The sequence below is a fragment of the Myotis myotis genome, unplaced genomic scaffold, assembly GCF_014108235.1.
Source record: "Myotis myotis isolate mMyoMyo1 unplaced genomic scaffold, mMyoMyo1.p scaffold_m19_p_8, whole genome shotgun sequence".
Taxonomy (NCBI): domain Eukaryota; kingdom Metazoa; phylum Chordata; class Mammalia; order Chiroptera; family Vespertilionidae; genus Myotis; species Myotis myotis.
Window position 1 is genome coordinate 64,718,824 of NW_023416390.1, and position 20,994 is coordinate 64,739,817.

Genomic DNA, 20,994 nt, shown 5'->3' on the forward strand with positions numbered 1-20,994 from the left:
CTGTACTTGAAATAAAGATGCAGTGCTATGTTTTCAGTAATACAGTCAAACTCAATCCCAGTGGCCATGCCTAAATTATAAACTTTCTATCACTTAAGTGCCTCGGTAGGTATCTGAGCTGAATAAAACAAAGACATGATACCTTCCTTAAAGTATATGGTTTAATTGGAAAAACAGGTGTCTCTTCTCTCACTTGTGCTCTCATTGTCTCATACATATATCTATAGCCATACATACACACACGAGATATTAGAAAATTAGAACAAACTCAAGTAGTAGGGGTTAAAAGTATGCCAAAATTCAGAACATTTACAGCAGCGAGTAAGAGTAGAAAAGATAGAAAAAGAAAATTTTATGAAAGCAAGGGAACTGATTATAACCAAAACTTAAAGAGTGGACTGCCCTACTGATCTCTAGGAAAAAAATCAGTGTCAGATTGCGGGTAAATGTAACCGATCCTCATTAAAAAAAAAAAAAAAAAAGGACTCTAAAGGAGACAAATGTACTACTCTTTGTAATATTTTAAGCAATAAAAAAAAAAGCAAAAAAAAAAAAGGACTCTAAACAAAATTGAAAGCATTTACAATAGTGTTAGAGTTAAACCTTACCTATTAATATATATTTTCCTAATATCTAGTCTCTCATTTGTTAGTTCTAGGTAGACATGTTAATTCACAGATGCAGTAATTTTTAGGTCATTCAATCCAATTCTATTTCACAAATGAGAAAACTAAGAGCCAAAAAGGTTAAATAACTCCTTTGAGGTCACACAAAATTCATGCCTTGCTATTTTGAAAATTAGTAAGTGTGAAGGGTTTGCTTTCTTTAAAGGGATTCTGGAGACTTCTTTGATAGTCTCTAATTCAAATTTCATCAAGAAATGTAATACATTCAAATTATTCTAATCTCATTAAAACACCTTACAACCCTGGCAGATGTGGCTGTGGTTAGAGCGTCAGCCCATACACCGAAGGGTCATGGGTTCAATTCCCAATCAAGGGCCTGAGTTGCGGGTTCCTCCGCATGCCCCCCAAATTCACTCCCCCACCGAATCAGGATGCATGCCAGAGACAAGGAGTCAATGTGTGCATCAGTATTTCTCCTCTCTCCCCCTCCCTCCCTTCCATATTCTCTGAAAAGCAATGGAAAAAATATCCCAATAAAAAAAATAAAACACCTTACAAATTTAAGGTCTGTAAAAACACAACAAGTATACAAATTCACCTTGGGTCAAACCATGAATTTAAACAATTTAACTCCACAACTTTTGATTATGATGCTATATACCCACCGGAAAATCTCTCAGGGCAGCTCCTGGCTAAAACCCCATTCCCAGGAGGGTAGCCCTTAATTGCACATGTATACTAACTCCCCCTGTTCTTGACTGGTAGACTTAGAGGGAGACAGATACCTGATGCAGGCCAAACCAATAACACTCCATCTCAGGAATCTGGAATTTTGAACTTAAAGAAATATATCATTGATGATAATAATAGCTAATACTTATTATATGCTGACTGCAAGCCACGAACTATCCCAAGCACACTACAATTCATCCTCCCAATAACTCCATTAGATTTCATAGATGAAATTAACCTGCCTGGTGACTCAAACCCATACAGTCTGGCTCCAGAACACATACATGTACTTAACCACTAACCTATATTACTTCTCAAAAGATTGGGAATTATTAGAATGACATTAATGTCACCATACCTGCCCTGGTTCTTGGCCTTCCCAAATCTTGACTGTTCACTTCTTTCTTGGGAGTCTGTGAAACAATCTCCAGGAATGTTAAAGAAACCAGACTTGGTTTCTGTTACTTGAAACCAACCTACTGATCCTACCAGTCAAACATTTTTAGGCCTCATTTTTAGAGAACTGATACTGATGAAATCTAAACTTACACCACAGATAGATCATGCCTTTGAATTTTTAAAAAAGGAATGTGTTTACAAAAAGAATTCACCACAAAGTTTCTTTCATAATATACCCTGAGGCAAAAGTTAGTACCTCCTCCATGCCTATGAGATATTAAGTGATAGAACAGTAGAAACGTAATGACACTCAGATATCATCTGCTTCTCTACACACTTATTTTACAGATGAGCAGTACAATGGTGAAGAGAAGAGCCCAGGGTCATGAACCTATAGAGCCCGAGTTCAGGTACCACCTCTATCATGTTCTAGTTTAGACAGGAGCACCCTTGTGCAAGATACTTAATTTCTAAAGGCTCGGGTTCTTTTCCTGGAAAAGAAATAATAGCAACCACCCATCCTAGTGTTATAATGAGCTCTAAACCATCTACTGAGTTTAAGGAAGTGCCTGGAACATGCTCAACACACTCAATAACACACACTCAATAAATGGTAGTGATGAACAACCAGAGGTTCAGAGAAGGTAGGCAACTTTCCCAGATCACATGGCCACATAACAACAGAACTAAAACTTAGAAAACAGATTTCACACTTGTACCTCAATTCTTTCTTCTACACCATCCTACAAACTGCTGGGCCTAACATTCAAAACTCTGTATAATCTGGCATAATCCTACCCTTTTTTCAACCTAGTCTCCACTGCAACAATTTTATTCATTCAATCACCAGATATTTACTGAGTGACTTCTAGATTATAAACAGTATCTAGTGCTGAAGATACAGCAGGAAACAAAGGGGGGGGGGAGGGGTAAAAGTCATCTGCATGTCCAAAAAAAGGAGAAAGATCAAAGAGAATGACATGCTCAGAAATGATAGACTGCAGCCCCCCTCAAGTTTCTGTAAGTAGGGGAAGGATAGACAAGGATAGATTCAAAAACATAACATGCAAGAAGAGCCATAGCCAGGTGGCTTGGTTGGGTGAGGATAAAAAATATATATAACATGCATTAGTCTGTGTAACATCCACAGAACTAGTTTTGAGTATTTCTGCACTAAATATTTGCTTCAACATACCCACACAACCAAACCTGAAAGTCCAAATTGTTAAATCCCTCTCCAAGGAGCCTTCTCTATACATTCCAGAAACAGTTTTCTCTTACTCCTCTTAACTGCACCAACAGTTAACTTTTTCTAATGCTCTTTTAATGTCTTTCAGGCTGACTTAACCTGGTAGTTTTTGCTAACTTTCCAAATACATTTTTGACCTCAATGATTCATTTAAGTTCCCTGAAGTCAAGATCAGTATCATATTCTTCTTTTAATCCTAACAGCACTTCAGCACAGACTTACACACATTGATATACAGAACCCTTTCAATAGTTTCCCAATCTCTTATTTAGGTAACACCTGGAACTTAGATGATACCTGGCTGGTATTTACTTTTGTTGGGAAAAAAAAAATACAAACCCAAACCAAACCAAAAATGCTTAATGTTTTTACAATATCAGTTTACAAAACTGCCTTTTATACCCTCTATAGAACCCCCTATTATGAAACATGAAATATATTAGTACCAAAAATAACTTTGAAATGGTAGAAAGATTGAATATATTTCTACTCTCCCATTCAAAATATCACAAAATATTAAGATAACAAAAATTAGGCAACTAACATGAGGGGAGAAATGGCAATTTAACTCAGTCATGATCTTTTTCTTTAAAAATAAATGGAATCACATGCTTCATGTAGATTTTGGTTCATTCCAGTATAAAGAGATCTTACACAAATCTATATATACCTATGAGAGGGGTAACTAACACAAATAAAGACTAATACTGCAACCATACCCATCTATAAAAAATTCTGTATTTAAAGAGGCCTGACTCAAGAGGGAAAACAAACGAGTATTTGAGTGTACACAGTACATCAAAATAATAAACCAACAAGAATCCCTGGGACAATAACGTACCACATTGTGCTAACGAATTTTATACACACACACACACACACACAGTGTTTCATAAAAACCTAGCTCTTGGTATAGAAAATGAAATAGAAGCTCATTCAATACTCAGCAAACATATATCAAGCATAAGTTATGTGACAGGCACAGTTCCAGGAACTGAAATATATTAAGGAACAAAACCTGCAAAGATCCCTGCCCTTATAGAGATTACATTCTACTAGGAAAAAATATAATAAAATAGGATAGTTTCCTACAAGTTTATTATATGGTTAGGATAACAAATACTCAGATAAACATAATGGTGCCAACATATGGAAAAGCAAAGTTAACAGACTTACAAGAAAAAAAAAAGAGAAAATTTGAAAAGCCAAGAGCAAAAGTCAAAGTGATGAAAAATTACACTTAATTAAATATTTTAATCAAATCAATATCATTTACGGTTCCCAAAATTATAAAAAGTACTTTATTTACAAAAACTATAATTAACGTAATAATCGTTCGTAAGATCATTCGGAGTTCTGTAAAAAGTCAATATGCAGCATAGTGGTTATGAGAGCGGGCTTTTGTGACATTAAAGGCAAGGATCTGAATTCTACCCCTGCCAGTTACTAGCAGTTAGAGTTAGACCCTTCAATTTCTTCATCTATAAAATAGAAACAAAACTTCAAAGGGCTGTTACAGGATTAAATAAAAACTAAAAGCTAGAAACAACTGAAAATCCAACAACAGATGGAAGGAAAGATGGAAGGAAGGAAGGAAGGAAGGAAGGAAGGAAGGAAGGAAGGAAGGAAAACAGGGGTGGGCAAAAAGTAGGTTTACAATTGTAATTATGCAAAACAGTTTATCCTTATATTATTGTTTAACTATTTATTTGTATTACAACAGTAAACCTACTTTTGCCCACACCCATATTACAGTATGTAAATTCAGTAAAAGGAATGGACTGCTATATGCAACAAGGATGAATCCTTAATGCATTATGTTGAGCAAAAGAAGCCAGACACAATAAAATATGTATGATTCCATTTATATGAAGTTCTAGAAAAGACAAAACTATTCTATAATGAGAGAAAGCAAATCAGTGGTTGCTCAGAATTACTGGTGGAGACGGACTAACTTGCAAAGGAGCACAAGGGGACTTTTTGGGTGTTTAAAATGTTTTTATATCTGATTGTGGTATTTCCATCAGAATACACATTTGTCATAATTCATTAAACTTGATGCTTTAAATGGGTACATTTTATTGTATTTAAATTATACCTAAGAAAGTTGGTTTTAAAAAGGATTAAGTAAAATAATAAGGCAAAGTCTTGGTACAGTACCTGGTGCATAAGAAGTATTCCAAAAATGATAGATATGTTAAAAACATCAACTACCACTATACAAATTCATGGGGAGGTGGTAGAACCACTGATTACCTGATCTTTCTGGTTGTGTAGATTCTACACTATTTGACCTAGACCAAGCAATAAGGAGCACTACAGAGACCAAGTTATAGAAAGATGACAACTGGCTGTCACTCATGAAAAAACAAGTCTTCCGACTTATGTTAATTTTTAAAAGAAGAAGAAAAAACTAATATCGCATTTAAACATTCTGGGGAAGCAAAAGACTTCAGACTGCATATATAAATCTTAACTGTCAGGGTTTGTTTAGTTTAGCTTTGATTTTAAGAACCTCCACTTGTAACATTAAAGAGGCAGAAAGGACAGGACAGAGACAAGAAGTCCTGAGACAACTCTAGTTCTATTAGAATTTGGATTTCTTCTTGCCTAAAATTGGGTAGATGAAGCAGGCTTCTGAAAATAACCCAACGTTAACACTAATAAACAAAATTGTGCTGGGGTTAATTAAGCATTTATTTTTCATATATCAAAAATAACTAACTGCAAGTTTTCCCCCCTAAATTCAAATAAAATACCAAGACACGCCGAAACCGGTTTGGCTCAGTGGATAGAGCGTCGGCCTGCAGACTGAAGAGTCCCGGGGTTCGATTCCGGTCAAGGGCATGTACCGCACCTGGGTTGCGGGCACATCCCCGGTGGGGGATGTGCAGGAGGCGGCTGATCGATGTTTCTCTCTCATCGATGTTTCTGACTCTCTATCTCTCTCCCTTCCTCTCTGTAAAAAATCAATAAAATATATTAAAAAAAAAAAAAGCCTTATTCAATAGGCTCTTGTTCCTATAAAAAAAATAAATAAATAAAAATAAAAAAATAAAATACCAAGACACATGTGGCAAACTAAGGACCTAAAGCAGTAACTAAATATAATGTTCATCACTGTTTACAAACAGTAACATATCTTCCACCGGCTAATTATTCATTCTAGAACAAATTTTTTGATTAAAGTTTTTCCCAAACCAAAATAATAGGATCCAAGTAGTTACATACAGTACAGGGTGGGACAAAGGTTTGCAGTTGTTCGTATGGAAAATAATACAATAACTAGTAAATAATACAAGAATAAACTGTCTCACGTTCTCACAACTGTACTTTAAGGCTCAGAAGCCACCTTTCTTTGGGGGTCAAAACCCATAAAATAACATTAACGGAAACTTGAATTTGTGGAATCCAAAGTGGTGTTATTTAAAGTTCAATTCAATTAATTCTTGTACATACTATAACTTTATTTTAATTATCTTTTCCATGGAACACTGAGCTAAGTTAGAAATAAGTTTTATTCAAACAACCGAAAGACTTTTCACATCTGACTTAATTCTAAACTTTCAGCATAAATGTTGGGCTTTCATCTTCTTATTTACTTAAAAGACGTTGGAATGTTCTTCCTGATAGTGCGGCCACATTCATTTTCTACTGAAAGTGCAAAATTTTCAAGTAATCTAACACCACAGAGAAATGCGATTAAATCACAGCAGAAAGCAATGGCAGGGTAATATCATGAGGCCAGAACTCGAGCAGCCAATCAAAGGCATAAAAGCATTTCCTGCAATATTAATAGTCAAAAGAGAAAACCAATCACAGAAACCTCGCGCCTTCTTTTGACAGGCACAGAAGCGAGGGAACCAATCCTCGAACACCCGGGGTTGACAATAAGGCGGGACTGCAGGTTCATTGAAGAAATTCTGGAGGGTGCAGTTACTATAAACTTCGCATGCAAGTAACACCACTCCGGTGTCATAAACACTGTCAACCCAGATGAAATTCAACCGTATGCAAAAATTTAACCCATCGGGGAGGAAAAGCAGCCATTGCCAAAAAAAAAAAATAAAAATGCAACTGTCAATTCAGACGCACCAGGTCAACTCCTAAAAGACTCCCCACCCCTCCGATGACAGTTCTCGGGGAGGCGTCCCGGGGACAGCACGCAGCCGGCGGCTCGCAGCTGCGCGTCCCCGGTTCCCTCCGAAGGCTGCGCACCCCGCGGGCGCCGTGCGCGCTGGGCAGGCAGAGCGAGCGAGCAGGTCCCGGACCCTCTAACGCTACAGCCCGCCGGGCAGCCGCGGCCTCCGCCCTCCCCCGGCGCCGTGCCGCCCCGCCTCGCCCCGCGGCACCCCCACGGCCCGGGGGACGACGATTACCTTGCTGGGAGGAAGAGGTTTGTTTTGAAAGCGCTTTCCCTTCCTAAGTCATTTCAAAGATAACCCCATGCCAAACTAAATTTACAAGTTTGAAAAACAAAGCTTTCCCAGCCACAGGATCCCTCTCCCCTTAGTTAACCCAAGGTCCCGGGTGGGAGGGGAGGGGGAAAAAAAAGGTAAACAGAGGCCCTACGCCAAGTGCGGCCAGGACATTTCCCTGCGCCATTCCCAGCCGCCGCTTACGGCAAGGCCCCCTTACGGCAGCGTAAGAGGCGCAGCGAGCTAATCACAACACGGGGACGCAACAACATGGCCGCCGCGGCGGGCGCTGCGCCGGCCGGGAGGGTTTACGCTACTCCGCCGGCGTAGGGGCTCCGGCGTTGGAGCGGCAGCGGCGCCCTCCAGCGAGCGTAAAGCGCGCTGTGAATGGCGAGGCCCGACTGACAAAGGGGAGGGGGGAGGAGGGAAGGGGGGGGTAATAAACACTTGAGTCCCTACCGATTCCTCCTCCTTCTCCATCCCGGTGGGCATCTGGGGCACGGCCCGGTTGATGGAGACGCAGTCGTTGAGATCAGGCATGTCCTTGCCGCGGTAGATAGGCAGCGGTTTGGCGGCGTCCAGCGCCCGCGCTCGGAAGGAGAGTTTACTCATTGTCTCCCCGCCTCACAGGAACAGCCCGGGCGGCGGCGGCGGGGCGGGTGGGGAGGGGGGGAGGACTCCCGCCGCCTCCTCCACCTCCTTCCTCAGTGCAGCGCGGCCGGCCCGCTCCTCCTCCTCCGCCGCACGGCCCCCGGCCACAGCATGGGCGCCCACCCGCCCGAAAACAGCCCCCCGCCGCCCGCGGCCGCTTCCCAACACTAGATCCGCCGCTCGCCCGCCCGATCCGCTCCCTGCGCCATGGCCAACATGGCGGACATTACCACAGCGGCGGCGAGCGATCCCGGCAGCCCGCGCGAGAGCGCGCCCCCGCCGCGGGGACGCGCCCCGTCCGCCCTCCCTCCCTCCTTCCTCTCCCTTCCCCTCCCTCGCCTGCCCACCCACTCGCTCCGCGGCGCGGCCGGCCCGCGGGAGCGTGCTCCGCCTCGGGCGCCGGGGGAGAGGGGCGGCGGCCCTCCGCGGGGCGGCCCTCCGCCGGGCGGGCGGCCCGCGCTCTCGCCGGCGGCAGGTGCCAGGTGCGCCGGGGCCCCGCGCCCCGAGCGTGCGCCTCTGCCTCCGCGGCCGCCGCTCCCGCTCGCCGGGCGCCCGGAGGAAGGCGCCGGGCAGAGCACTGCCGAGCGCGCGGAAATGGGCGAGCGCGCTGAAGTCTGCGAGCGGGAAGGGAGGTGACAGCCGGGCTGTCGCCGCGCCACCAGCCCGCACTCACACACTTGCTTCTGCACTTATGTGCCGACTGTTAGGACGCGGTGCAGTGTGGCGCGCTCCTCCCGGAGGCTGCATCGCTACAGACCCGCTTATTTACTTATTCGTGCAGCGCTGTCTCCAGGCGCCCCGAGCGCCGGCTGATTTGCAACCTCCCGTTCGCTGGTCCCCGGCAGGAGCGAAAGGTCCTCCCTGCTGCCCGCGGGGCGCAGACCTGCCGAGCCCGCCGCCGCTCCAACGCGCCCGCAGCCCCGGCCTCCATCCCGCAGCCCCGGTCTCCATCCCGCAGCCCCGGCCTCCATCCCGCAGCCCCGGCCTCCATCCCCGCAGCCCCCGCCTCCACCCTCGCAGCCCCGGCCTCCATCCCGCAGCCCCGGTCTCCATCCCCGCAGCCCCCGCCTCCACCCCCGCAGCCCCGGCCTCCATCCCGCAGCCCCTCTTTAGAGCCGACCGAAAGCCCTCTCCGAGGTAAGGCGGCGCTGCTCGTCCTCGCCTGGGCGGGGAGGATGTCATGGCAGCTGCGAGGGTTAATGCTGGCGGCTGCCAGACGCAACAAGTGCACTTGAGCCTGTCACCCGAACTATGTAGAGTTATTTAGCGGACGGTAGACATTCCTCTGATTTCAAAACTATTAAGAGTCCTTGAGAATTGAAGATCAAGTGTAACTAAGGCAGCGAGATCTCCGAAGTGGCAGAAGGGTGGACAGTATCAGCTACGGGGAAAGACGAAAAGAAGTTTGAGATAAAGTTCCTGCCCGCGTGGAGCTTCCACGTCGGTGGGCTGGCAGGTCGTTGGGAAGATGGGTTAAAAGTAAGAGCCGCCCTGACGGGTTTGGCTCAGCGGATGGAGCATCGGCCTGCGGACTCCAGGGTCCCAGGTTCGATTCCGGTCAAGGGCATGTACCTTGGTTGCGGGCACATCCCCAGTGGGGAGTGTGCAGGAGGCAGCTGATCGATGTTTCTCTCTCATCGATGTTTCTAACTCTCTATCCCTCTTCCTTCCTCTCTGTAAAAAAATCAATAAAATGTATTTTAAAACAAACAAAAAAACAGTTAAGAGCCGCCAACGGTGGGAGAACCGGGCAACTGGAAAGATAAATGGCAGCAAAACAACAAACCACAAGACAACAACTGTGAATACGTGGAGAAAACGATCCAGGAGATAACACCCGGCAGGAGGACATGAGTAATTACCGAATGAGCTGTACTGGCAATGACTGCCGAGCGAGTCGGAGAAAGGAGGCACTGCGTTAGCCTGAACGGATTAGAGAAAGTCCTGAAGAGGAAGGGAGATCGGGTTGCCTCAACTATACCAGCTATTGTGGAATCGGCCTCGTTTTGCCAAGTTTCTTGGTTAGTCTTGAAGCATTCCAGCTTTCTTACCAAATCCCTAGGAGGAGTGTAACACATTTTACCATGTTCTAATAGTTGATAAATACCCTGCCTCGTTCAGAGAGGAGATGGTGTGCTGAAGTCCAGACGTGTGAACAGTTGATTCCTACAGTCATTTCTATAAAAAACGAACAAAAAAACTTCCTCCCTTAACTCCTCCTTCTCACCCACTTCTTCTCTCCTTTTTTTTTCCCTCCTGCCTTTTCTCTCCATCTCCCTCCTTGAAGGCAGAATGGTGCATATGGACCCCTAGTCTAACCCGCTTGGTGCATCAGTCTTGGGGCGTTGTTCATCTGGGCTTGAGTGTTTTCCATCCACTTTGTTTTTGGAAACAATGGAGATGCTGTGACTCACTTCTTGTAAGCAACACCTTCCTCAGGCTGATGGGCATGTCCGGCTCTGAGTGCTCCCCTCTGGAGCAGTTCCAGTTCTCTGCGAGGAAGGACAAGATGTTGCTGCTACGGGGTCAGCCCTGTTCAGGCCCGAAGTTGGCTGAAGAAATGAGTCATCCAGAGCTTCCCATCTGGGTGCCCAGCACCTCTCCGGCTCAGAAAGGGCAGCTTTTCTCCATGCCCTATATTTATTGCTCCTTTCTCTCTAGAAAGGAGATATTGGGTATTTGTAATATACCAGCCACTATAGTGGTAACATATACATATCCATATTAATTAAATTCCACTGAATTCTCATTACAACCCTATGAAGAAATATTATAACTTTGCTAATAAGGAAAATGAAGCTCAGACAATTTGCCACGTTTCAACACGACTAACTCGCAGAACTGGGTTCAAAACCAGGTCTAGCCTGCCCCCCCCCCAACACCCCCCCCCCAAATTCCTGTTTCCTCTGCAGTGCCACCTTGCTGTCCAATGGCTAATGGAGTGCATGACCCAGAGCCTAAAGATGCAAGGCCCTCAATGAGGGCAGGAACAACACCTGCTCTGTTAACCCTGTATCCCTAGTTCTGTGCCTCACACGGAGCAGACACCTCATATATATTGGTTGACTGATAAATCCCCTCAGGACACTCTGATACCCCACTTCACTCCAGCTTAGAGTTCATCAGACCTTATTGGCCCGCCACCTGACCTAACCATTGCTGCCAGTATTTGCTCTTACAGTCCACCCTGCTCTCCACCTTCCTACCTTGAGCATATGAATTTTAGAACCAATGAAAGCAATTCAAAGAAACTTCTTAAAATCTGAAATTTTATTACATAAACAGGTCTTTTGCTATGGTAGTTGTTGTTTCGTTGTTCTTTTCTTTGAGCATGTAACAGATTTCTCCAAATCTATGTTCCTCCTGCCCTATAGGCAATGATTATAGAGCTGGGATTAAAACGGTTTGAGGCAGGTAACACGGCATGCTTTTCAAGTGAGACACAGCCTGTGTTTTCTTGGCTTCCAATTCAGTACCCAAACCAGAATGCCTCTTTCCACATTTGGAAAGTAGCTTTTATTTGTATACACATATTCTTTTTCATAAAGTTTACTTCTAGTCTATTTGCTGAACACCCATATACTATACTTGTTAGGGCTAAAAGCAGAAAATAGCTTTTCAACCTTTGAAGTAGATCCTGTTATAAAATGTCTTTACCAAAACCTGTTTCAAATGATTGTGTAGCCTAACAGCCTATTTTAATTTCCATGTACAATGCGCTAAGTACACTTATTCTAAAATCAGTCCACTGCAAATATGTTCTGGACCCATTTAAAAAAAAAAAGACATGCATTTAGCCAAGCAAGTGTCATAAATACATATCTAAGAATTAGAAATAGTTTTACAGCCATATCAAAAATAAAATCACGCCCTAGCCGGTTTGGCTCTGTGGATAGAGCGTCAGCCTGTGGACTGAAGGGTCTCAGGTTTGATTCTGGCCAAGGGCACATACCTGGGTTGCAGGCTCGATCCCCAGTGGGGGGGCATGCAGAAGGCAACCAATCAATGATTCTCTCTCATCATTGATGTTTCTATCTCTCTCTCCCTCTTCCTTCCTCTCTGAAATCAATAAAAATATATTTAAAAAAATGAAAATAAATAAAATCACTGTCTAAATGTAGTTTAAATTAGAATAAAAGTCAAATAACAATAAGAATTGAGTTTATATTCCAGTTTCCACTTCCCCTTACTACCATCAGGACAGGCAGCTTCCAAATAATGAACAAATTACTTTTTGAAAGAAGCTTAGAGCTAGTACACACAGTTGCTATTCAACCATTTCAGAATTTTGTAAATGTCACGTACTTTCTAATTGGCTCTCTATTTCAGCAAACCCAACTGAGAGTTAATTGGGTTGGTATGTGAACTGCATCCCCACCTCTCCCCCAGTGTTCCCAGGAATGAGCCCGGTACCAAAAAAGCTTCGTTGTTTTCATCTGTAATCTGAATGTGGGGCCTGCATTCAATACAATCGACCAGAATCAGCCTCCTGGTTCCAGTGCCCTCGACTGAGGCAACTCTGGATCTTTGAGACACAGGGACAGAGACCGCCCTCAAAGGTGACATGCCAAACATCTACTTCCACCTTTATATTTGCAACAGCGAGAAAACCAAATGCTGAACAAAAACTGTGGCTGTGGCTCAGCCGCCTGGCAGCACCGCTTCTCTCAGCCCTGGTTGGAATCACAGGGTGCCACCTTGTGTATAAGCTGACGATTTGCTTCCCAGTTCCACAAAGGACCCAGAGAGACTCAGAAATAATCGGCCCCAAAGCTCTGTGTTTTATTAACCAAGGAAAAACGAGACAGATGTAATCGAAGGAAACAGATTTGAAAACACACAGCTCCAGATGGTCCACAACACTCAATTTCAAATCACACCAATAGCCTGTCTCATTTGTTGCCCCACCCTGACCAGAAAACACACCCAATGGCTCAAACATGGAATAGATGGATGCCGCTCACTCAAGCTTTTGGGTTGGGGATACGGGAAATAGGTAAAGCTCTGTGACAGAGCTAACCAATCTGGCTAGGACAATTATCTGTGTCCAAACAGCAAGCGAGTTACATAGGTTTAATTTCGGGACTTTGAACTTCTGAGAGGCACCGGCTTCCATCGAGTTGATAAATATGATCCTACTTATTTTAATAAAGTGCCAAGTTTGAAACAGAGAAACACGATTATTGAAGCAAGGCCACGGGAGGTAAAATAGGATCCTTCCCCATCCAGCTACCTTGCCCTTGAGAAATCCCACCCTGCTCTAAGTTCAGCACAGCTGCCATCCATCTGAAGCCACCGTTACACTCAGGGAGTTGGCTGGACCTGTCAGATTCTCTTCAGCAGTGAGGTGGAGTGGAGACCCGGGGCTTTTGCGCTACAGCTGCACTTCTGCTGGCTGAGGTCTCCTGAAACATCTATTCTCAGGTGCCTGCCCTGGCCTCCTCCTCCATCCTTTTCTTCTCAGTCATCTCTGAAAGGTAACGTGGAAGGTGGTTTCTCTCTCCCTGTGAAGACTCACTGGTGTGCTGGCACATCTCAGACAACTGTAGCAGGCTCCAAGCCCCGAGCTTGGGGCGGAGGTGGGGGGAGTGCGCGGGGGTCTTAAGTGTCAGCTTAGAGGAGTCCATCTTTAAGAACCTCGAGCTGCTATTCTAAATGTCTCTCCCCTCACCAATTTTAAAAAATCTCTCCCACCACCAAAGGACTAATGTTTATAAACACAGGTTTGGGAATGGAATCCAGGGGTGGGCAAACTTTTTGACTCGAGGGCCACAATGGGTTCTTAAACTGGACCGGAGGGCCGGAACAAAAGCATGGATGGAGTGTTTGTGTGAACTAATATAAATTCAAAGTAAACATCATTACATAAAAGGGTACGGTCTTTTTTTTTTTTTTTTTTTTTAGTTTTATTCATTTCAAACGGGCCGCATCCGGCCAGCGGGCCGTAGTTTGCCCACGGCTGGAATAGGCAATTGGAAGCCTAAATTAAAGAAAATCCGTGAACTGACTTAGTAAGCCTTATTGATCTGATCTTTGTTGCCCCCAAGAACAAGCTGGCCTGTTTCCTGAGAGGTATGGTATTAGCATAGTGAGAGCCCCTAAACTCCAGAGTGACTTGTCAGGAGGCAGAAAGGAAAGCGCCTGAACGTCTCCAAATCAGAAGACAGGTCTACTTGTCTTTTGTCAGCCATTAAAGGTAACTCTGGCAGAGGAAGAGACAGAAGCCATTGAGATAAAATACACCAATTACCTGGATATTTACGGCTTTGCGCACCCCTCACCTTGTTTCAGAAAGACTTTGAGGTGACTTCTGAGAGCAGCTCAATTGTGCTAGGATAGCGTTTGGGCTCTAACTTTCCCAGTAAGGTGAAATATCCTCGTCATGAAAACGTGACTTGTCAGCCTCACAATGTCCATTAAGTAAAACGATTGCTCAGGAGATTTATAACTGTTCCTGGTTCTAATGGGAATGTCCACGAGTTCTTTTTTTTTTTTTTTTTTTTTTTTTTTTTTTTTTAATATATTTTATTGGTTTTTTACAGAGAGGAAGGGAGAGAGATAGAGAGTTAGAAACATCGATGAGAAAGAAACATCGATCAGCTGCCTCCTGCACATCTCCCACTGGGGATATGCCCGCAACCCAGGCACATGCCCTTGACCGGAATCGAACCTGGGACCCTTCAGTCCGCAGGCCGACGCTCTATCCACTGAGCCAAACCGGTTTCGGCCACGAGTTCTTAAATAGAGCACCTCGGTGGTATGACAGACATCTCAACAGCATCCTGAGATACCATAGACCCGCAAGGGGCAACCCAGAGCCGTTTCTTACAGTGGCCCTCTTTGCAAGCGGATGGCATCCTCTGCAATCCCGCACAAACAATTCCGCAAGGGTTACGATGACCTGGATGTCTGAGGCTGGGAGCCCCACCCCATGCAGATCGGGGAGTGGGAATGGCCTCCAAAAAATCCTCCCTGAAGAATGTTTTTCTCTCAACTGTCACCTGCTCAACTGTGTGGCTGAGAGCTCAAAATTGTGCTCTATTACAATTGCCTGAAGTGTGGCTCTTCTAAGTGCCCAATGAAGGGCAGACCCATACGCCTTAAATGACTATCTTGTGGAGGACAGAGTTAGCTTCCTTTTCTGGAAAGAAAGGAGCTTTACCAAAACCAGTGCCTGAATAGAAAGCTGTCCCTCCTGCTCTTGCAGCGAGCTAAGGGTTTCTCTACTGGCAGCGCCAAGAGGTACATTGGCCTTTGCATCAACCAGGTGTACATTGCTCTCTCAGGATAGATGACAGTTGTGGGGGTGGGGGTGGGGAGGGTGTTTTTGCACTGCATCCACATGAGGTTGTCCTATGGTTGGTAGCAATGGGTTCCGGTTCCAACTCCACTTCCAGGGCCTACATTGTGCCTTTACTTAGAGAGCAGCTCCATCTATAACTGCTCCTTGCTATAAACAGCTTTATGTTCAGCAGGCTGTATCAAAGGTGGTTTTGAAAGAAAACCACAACTGAGCTTCAGAGTATCTTCTTTTACAGGAAGATACCAGCTCCTCCTACTCAAAGCCATGCAGGGATGTCTTTGTACCAAGCCTCCCATCTTCCACACTTACCCACTCCAGCAGTCCTTCCCAGCATGGCATTCTCCTGCAAGGCTGGTGCACAGGTCCAGGCCCAGGCCCACAGATGACCCAGACCTGCCATTTTAGGACAATGTAACATGGACAAAGGGATTCTAGAATGGATGTTGGTTTGAAGGCCAATTTTCTCCATCACATTGATGGCCTCTATAAAGTTTGGAGGCAATTACAGCTTGGTCTGGAGCTTGCTGCTTGAAAGCCCTACTGAGTTTCTTAGTCCTTTCTTCTACTATTTCTCTATTTCATGGAGATGAAATGGCCTAAATAGTATGTTTCAAATATGTAGGTTTGCAATAGCTCCAGCTGCTTAAAAACGTGCCTGAGTGGCTAACCAAAGAAAACATTTGAAACCTATTTTAGACACAGAGACAAGTCTGGAACATTGTATCAAAATATTCCCTCTAGTGAGGGAAATGAGATTGCAGGGAAAGGGATAGTGGTGAAGAGAAATCCTTAACTTCTCACTCCACAAACCCCTCTATAAAGGTTAAATAATAACAATAATTCTAGAGAGATGGTTTTAAAAACCCATTTTAAAAAATTGAAGTCAGATAATGGAGCACAGTTGGGCTTTGAAGGAAGACAAAGCTTGTCTCCATGTATTCTATGACCCCTGAAACATTGTTTAACCTCTGTGACTATTTCATAGCCTCCTTATGAGAACTAACAGTTAAACCGATACAACTTGGCTAACAGTACCTGGCAAATAGAGGCCCAATCAACATTAAGACTACTCTTTCTGTTCCCTTCCCTCTGTCTTTTTATTTACATAGCTCGAGGTGATTAAAATTAGATAAAATTAGAACCATAGCACACAGAAGATTTGAGTTTCTACTCTGGTTTATGGTTTATTTTAAACACTTTAATTTAGAACTAAATGGAACATTCCTCCCTCCCCTCACCCCCAATAACCTAATTTTCTGGCCCTGTTTGGTTCTCAGGCTTGGAGTGGAACTTTCTTCAGATCCTCATGGCCATTGGGCCCTGCCAAAGAGATAACATGAGGTGCAAAGATCTTATCTTTATTAAGAATGGGCACACTTATCTCTAAATATTTAATTAGGCTCTGAAAATTCTGATTTGCTTTTCATTTTCCAAAAGTTCTCTTTAATGACTATGATAAGATGAATCCCATGACCTTAATACTCACATTTGCCTTTCCTTCTTCTTTTCTCTTACCCTCATTTCCTCCCTTCCTTCCTTTCATTCTCTTCTTATTTTAGAAAACTCTAAAGCTGATTTTTAAAAATTCACATTTCTGTCTGAACAGCAACATGGTTAGCTCCTATTCAAAATCAGCCAGAGATGGTCTACTTACCCATGAAATATCCATAAGCTAGTTCCTGAGTTTGTTTACCTGTAAAATACTGCTACCACATTCACCAATGAGATTGTAAAAATTATTAGCAGGAGTTTTAATATAACATATTGGTAGGCTTTCCAAAGGAATTTACAAATGATGTTTAAAAATAATGTATGTCTGATTGTTTTCAACAAATCTGTCAGAACATAGCCACCCGAAAGAGCCAGACATCTCTCAGAGTCAAACCTGGTAACTGAAGTGAGTGAGCCATTTGAGTTGATTTTTTTTTTTTTTCTGGTCGGAGAGGAAGGAGGTAATGACTCTGGTTTGCTCACATGATTTGTAAATTATCTCTGAAGGCCTTTCCAAAAGAAGGGTCCCAAGAATACAGTAAGCTTGCCCAAATCTCCACTTTGAAGGGTCACACTGATTTGGATGTGTATATATTAGCATGTTTACTAAGCCAGGCCTGTCACTAACTGACCTTTTCTTCATTATCTATTGATGTAATTTAATTAAGAGGAGAACATTGGAACATAAGACTTGGTTTACCAACTTTTCTGACTCCTGAGAGATGAGAATTTTCTTTAGACAAGAGAGTTTAGCTCAAAAAGAGCAATAAATACCCTGTTCAACACTGTTCTCTGACAGCATATTTATTCTATATTAGTTTTACAAATTTATGAACAGCTCTGAAGACATTCTGTTTGAATGAGAGAGTATGCAAGCTTGATTTTATTTGGTATTTTTAATATATTCTTTATACAGATTTTTATCACTTTTAGAATCACCTTACCATAATTAGAAGTAATTTGGCATTATATGAAATAGTAATATAAAAGGGAATAGCTCCAAAATACTTAGAATTAAGAATGTCAACTTCATCTCCAGCCCCAAACCAAATATGTGTTTCCCACCCTAGAAGCTCATGCGTATTCTCAGCAGTACAGCGAACTTCCCGGAGTGGGCACAATTACAGACTTTTCCACTGCCCTGTTGCCTGATCTATAGCAATAAATTCCCAGGGTGGCAGCACAATTACATACAATGTGATCACCATCACAGCAGGCCCAGCTAGACATGGATACACAACGTGATCACTTACCCAGTAGGCACTGTTCAGTGTGGTTAGACAACATGATCACGACACAGCAGGCCATTTTCAATATGGATTCTTAATATGGCCATGACTAATACACCAGGCAATGTGCAGACTTTGCACTGCAGCCACCGTCCGTCCATGCAGGAACTGCTGGACAGGGAAATGTCATCGAATACCCGGCTCCACATGTGCACTCAGGTACAGACACCCTGCACAAGGCCGTTTAGCACAGCGTGTTCTGCCAAACAGACATTTGACCAGAGACGCAGTGGAAACAGGTTTGGCCCTGAAGACAATACCTGATAGGGCTCCCAATGAGACCTATTCTGACTTTAGCCAAGTGTCAATCAACAAAACCTACTGGACACAAGATCTGCGATATAGAACACGTCATCACAGAAGGACCTGGAGGAAAAGACTTTCCTGCACGCCCATGGCCAGTGCTCCAGGCAGAAGAGAACACATTTGACATTATCCTGCTTTCTCTTTAGAGCACAGCCTTTGGATGGAAGGTGTGAAAGTACTTCCTGTAAGGTTATCAACAGCTGTGTAGAATAAAAAGGGCAAGCTTTTCAGGCAAATAAATGGATACTTTTTTTTTTTTTTTTTTGCCAGCTTTAAAGAAGCAAATGGATTTGCAAATTTGGAATCAAAGTAAAATCTGAAATCAGATTTTAAAAAGGAGAGTAATTATTTTATCAAAAAGCTTTTCCATTTAGGTTTAAATGATGCTACTCCCGTAGATTCCAACATGGCTGATCTGGAATGTGGCCCAGAAATATACTTTTAGCAAATATGCCAGGTGGTTCTGCATCAGGCTCTTTTATACAGCTTTATCCCACGGATTCTCTTTTCACCCTCATCTTTTCTCTAATTTTTACCTTCCTCTTCCTCTCCTTGTATATCCCCTTCATTCTCTTGTCTCTTTCCTTTGTCCTATCTTATGCCCCCTTCTTTTTCCCTCTAGGTATGGGCAGGGATAGGTAGTTTGAAGAACCTTAAGAGTCAGGAGGCTCATGTCCACCTCTGGACCTGGCTGTAGCTAACCCGTGATCTTGGACAGGCCATGCAACCTCTTCAGTCTCATTGTCCTCATTGTAAAGTGAGGGGGTTATCTATAATGCTCATTTTATTTCTAAAATTATACAAATTAAAAGATATTAATCTTCTCTAATGCTTCAAGATAAGTAAGTTTTTAGCATCTAGAATAAGTTAATTTTTTGGCCTTAAAAAATTCAACTATTTTTTTCTAAGATAGCCGTAATATCTAGAGTCAGAATTAAATGGCTGCCAAACTTGTCTGTTCGATCATAATCAAAGTTAGCCTGAATGGTAAAATATAAACATATAAAAAACATAGCATGTAAAATAGATTAATGTTTTAAGTTAAACTACTAGCTTATCAAATTTTCTTCTTGTTGTTGTTGTTAGAGTGGAAAAGGTAAGAGAGAGAGAGAGAGAGAGAGAGAGAGAGAGAGAGAGAGAAACATTGATGTGAAAGAGACACATTGATTGGTTGTCTCTCGCACGCAACTCAACAATTTGCTATATTTTACATTCACAATAACCTTGTGGGTTTGCAGGTAAATATTTTGCCATTTGCTCCAACAGAAAACCAAGAATGAGAGAAGCTGAGTATTTTGACCAAATAGTTGTTAATAGGCAGGACCAGGACTGAAAGCTTTGTCGACTGCGTCCTAGATCTTCCCACTCACTGTGTTTTATCCTTCAGGTTCCTGATCCTGGCATGCATCCTGTCCTTTCCCCCTTCATGTCTTTGCTCATGAACCTATTGCCCCCTTTCTACCTGTTCACATACTCTTCAAGGCTATATTTTGCCCTAAAGCTTTCTCTGACATACTCCAAGCCCATCAGTCAGAAGTTCTCTCTTCACAGTTTCTTTTCCCGTGGCTTTTTTTTGTTTTTTGTTTTTGTAGATTTTGCTTAAGATACCTGTCACTTTCTATGTTGTGCCATAGTTAGCTGTGTACATGTCTTGTCTCTTCCAGATCGTAGGCACTAAGGGCAGATATTTTCTCATCTTTGAATCCTCATAGCATTTAGTAATAAGTCTTACTTAGTAGCAAATAGAAAGCACAAGTAGGCATTACTGAGTATTTGAATGAATGAATAAGTGAATGAATGAATGAATGAATGAAGTGATAAAGGTAAAAGTCCCAAGAACATGGTCTTTGAAAAAGAAACCATTTCTAGCACTTTCCTCTCTCCCCGGTTTACCCTGTTTATTCCAGAGCTGAGGGCAGACACATACTGTAGAGACATTCAGTGATTTCTATCCAATTGTATCTTCTTTTTAATTTTTATGGAAGGGTTACCTAATTTCTCACACAAAGTCAACCAGGCATGGAGCATGAAACGTGGGATTAATAACCATAAAAAGCTATACAAGGATATGGCATTTTTAGTAGTAGATTGGGGCCCAATGATGGAGGGCTTTGAGCATTAGGCTAGCCGTGGTCGGCAAACCGCAGCTCGCGAGCCACATGCGGCTCTTTGGCCCCTTGACTGTGGCTCTTCCACAAAATACCACGTGTGGGCGCACACATACAGTGCGATGGAAGCTTCGTGGCCCATGTGCAGAAGTCGGTATTTTGTGGAAGAGCCACAGTCAAGGGGCCAAAGAGCCGCATGTGGCTCGTGAGCCGCGGTTTGCCGACCACTGGCTAAGGGGTTTGCATGTGCCAACTGCATCAGATGCAGAAGGTCTTTCACCGAGCGTCCCCATCACTCCCTGGGTAAAGTCAGCTACCTCATTTACACAATGTAATATAATCAGGTATACTGGCTATATACACATTTGGTAACTGGTATAGGCTACACACTTATAACTCACATTATTAAATTAACTTGCTAC

At 43.4% G+C, this 20,994-nt stretch overlaps 1 protein-coding gene and 1 long non-coding RNA gene across 5 annotated transcripts in view; one reads left to right on the forward strand and one right to left on the reverse strand.

Moving 5' to 3' along the window:
• The window catches only part of EPC2 (enhancer of polycomb homolog 2), a 121,169-nt gene extending 112,859 nt beyond the window's left edge, over nucleotides 1-8,310 (reverse strand). Inside the window, exon 1 of one of the 4 annotated variants that reach the window (XM_036320898.1) lies at nucleotides 7,884-8,310. In XM_036320898.1, the coding sequence (XP_036176791.1) occupies nucleotides 7,884-8,036 (153 nt within the window). In that variant the 5' untranslated portion in view covers nucleotides 8,037-8,310. The remainder of the gene's footprint in view (nucleotides 1-7,883) is intronic. The other 3 variants (XM_036320896.1, XM_036320895.1, XM_036320901.1) reach the window with 3 other exon arrangements.
• Nucleotides 8,311-9,087: 777 nt separating this feature from the next.
• On the forward strand, nucleotides 9,088-10,275 carry LOC118662262. Its single transcript, XR_004969657.1, has 2 exons — nucleotides 9,088-9,212; nucleotides 9,797-10,275. It is a non-coding gene; the product is annotated as an uncharacterized LOC118662262 (long non-coding RNA).
• The last annotated feature ends 10,719 nt before the right edge of the window (nucleotides 10,276-20,994 follow it).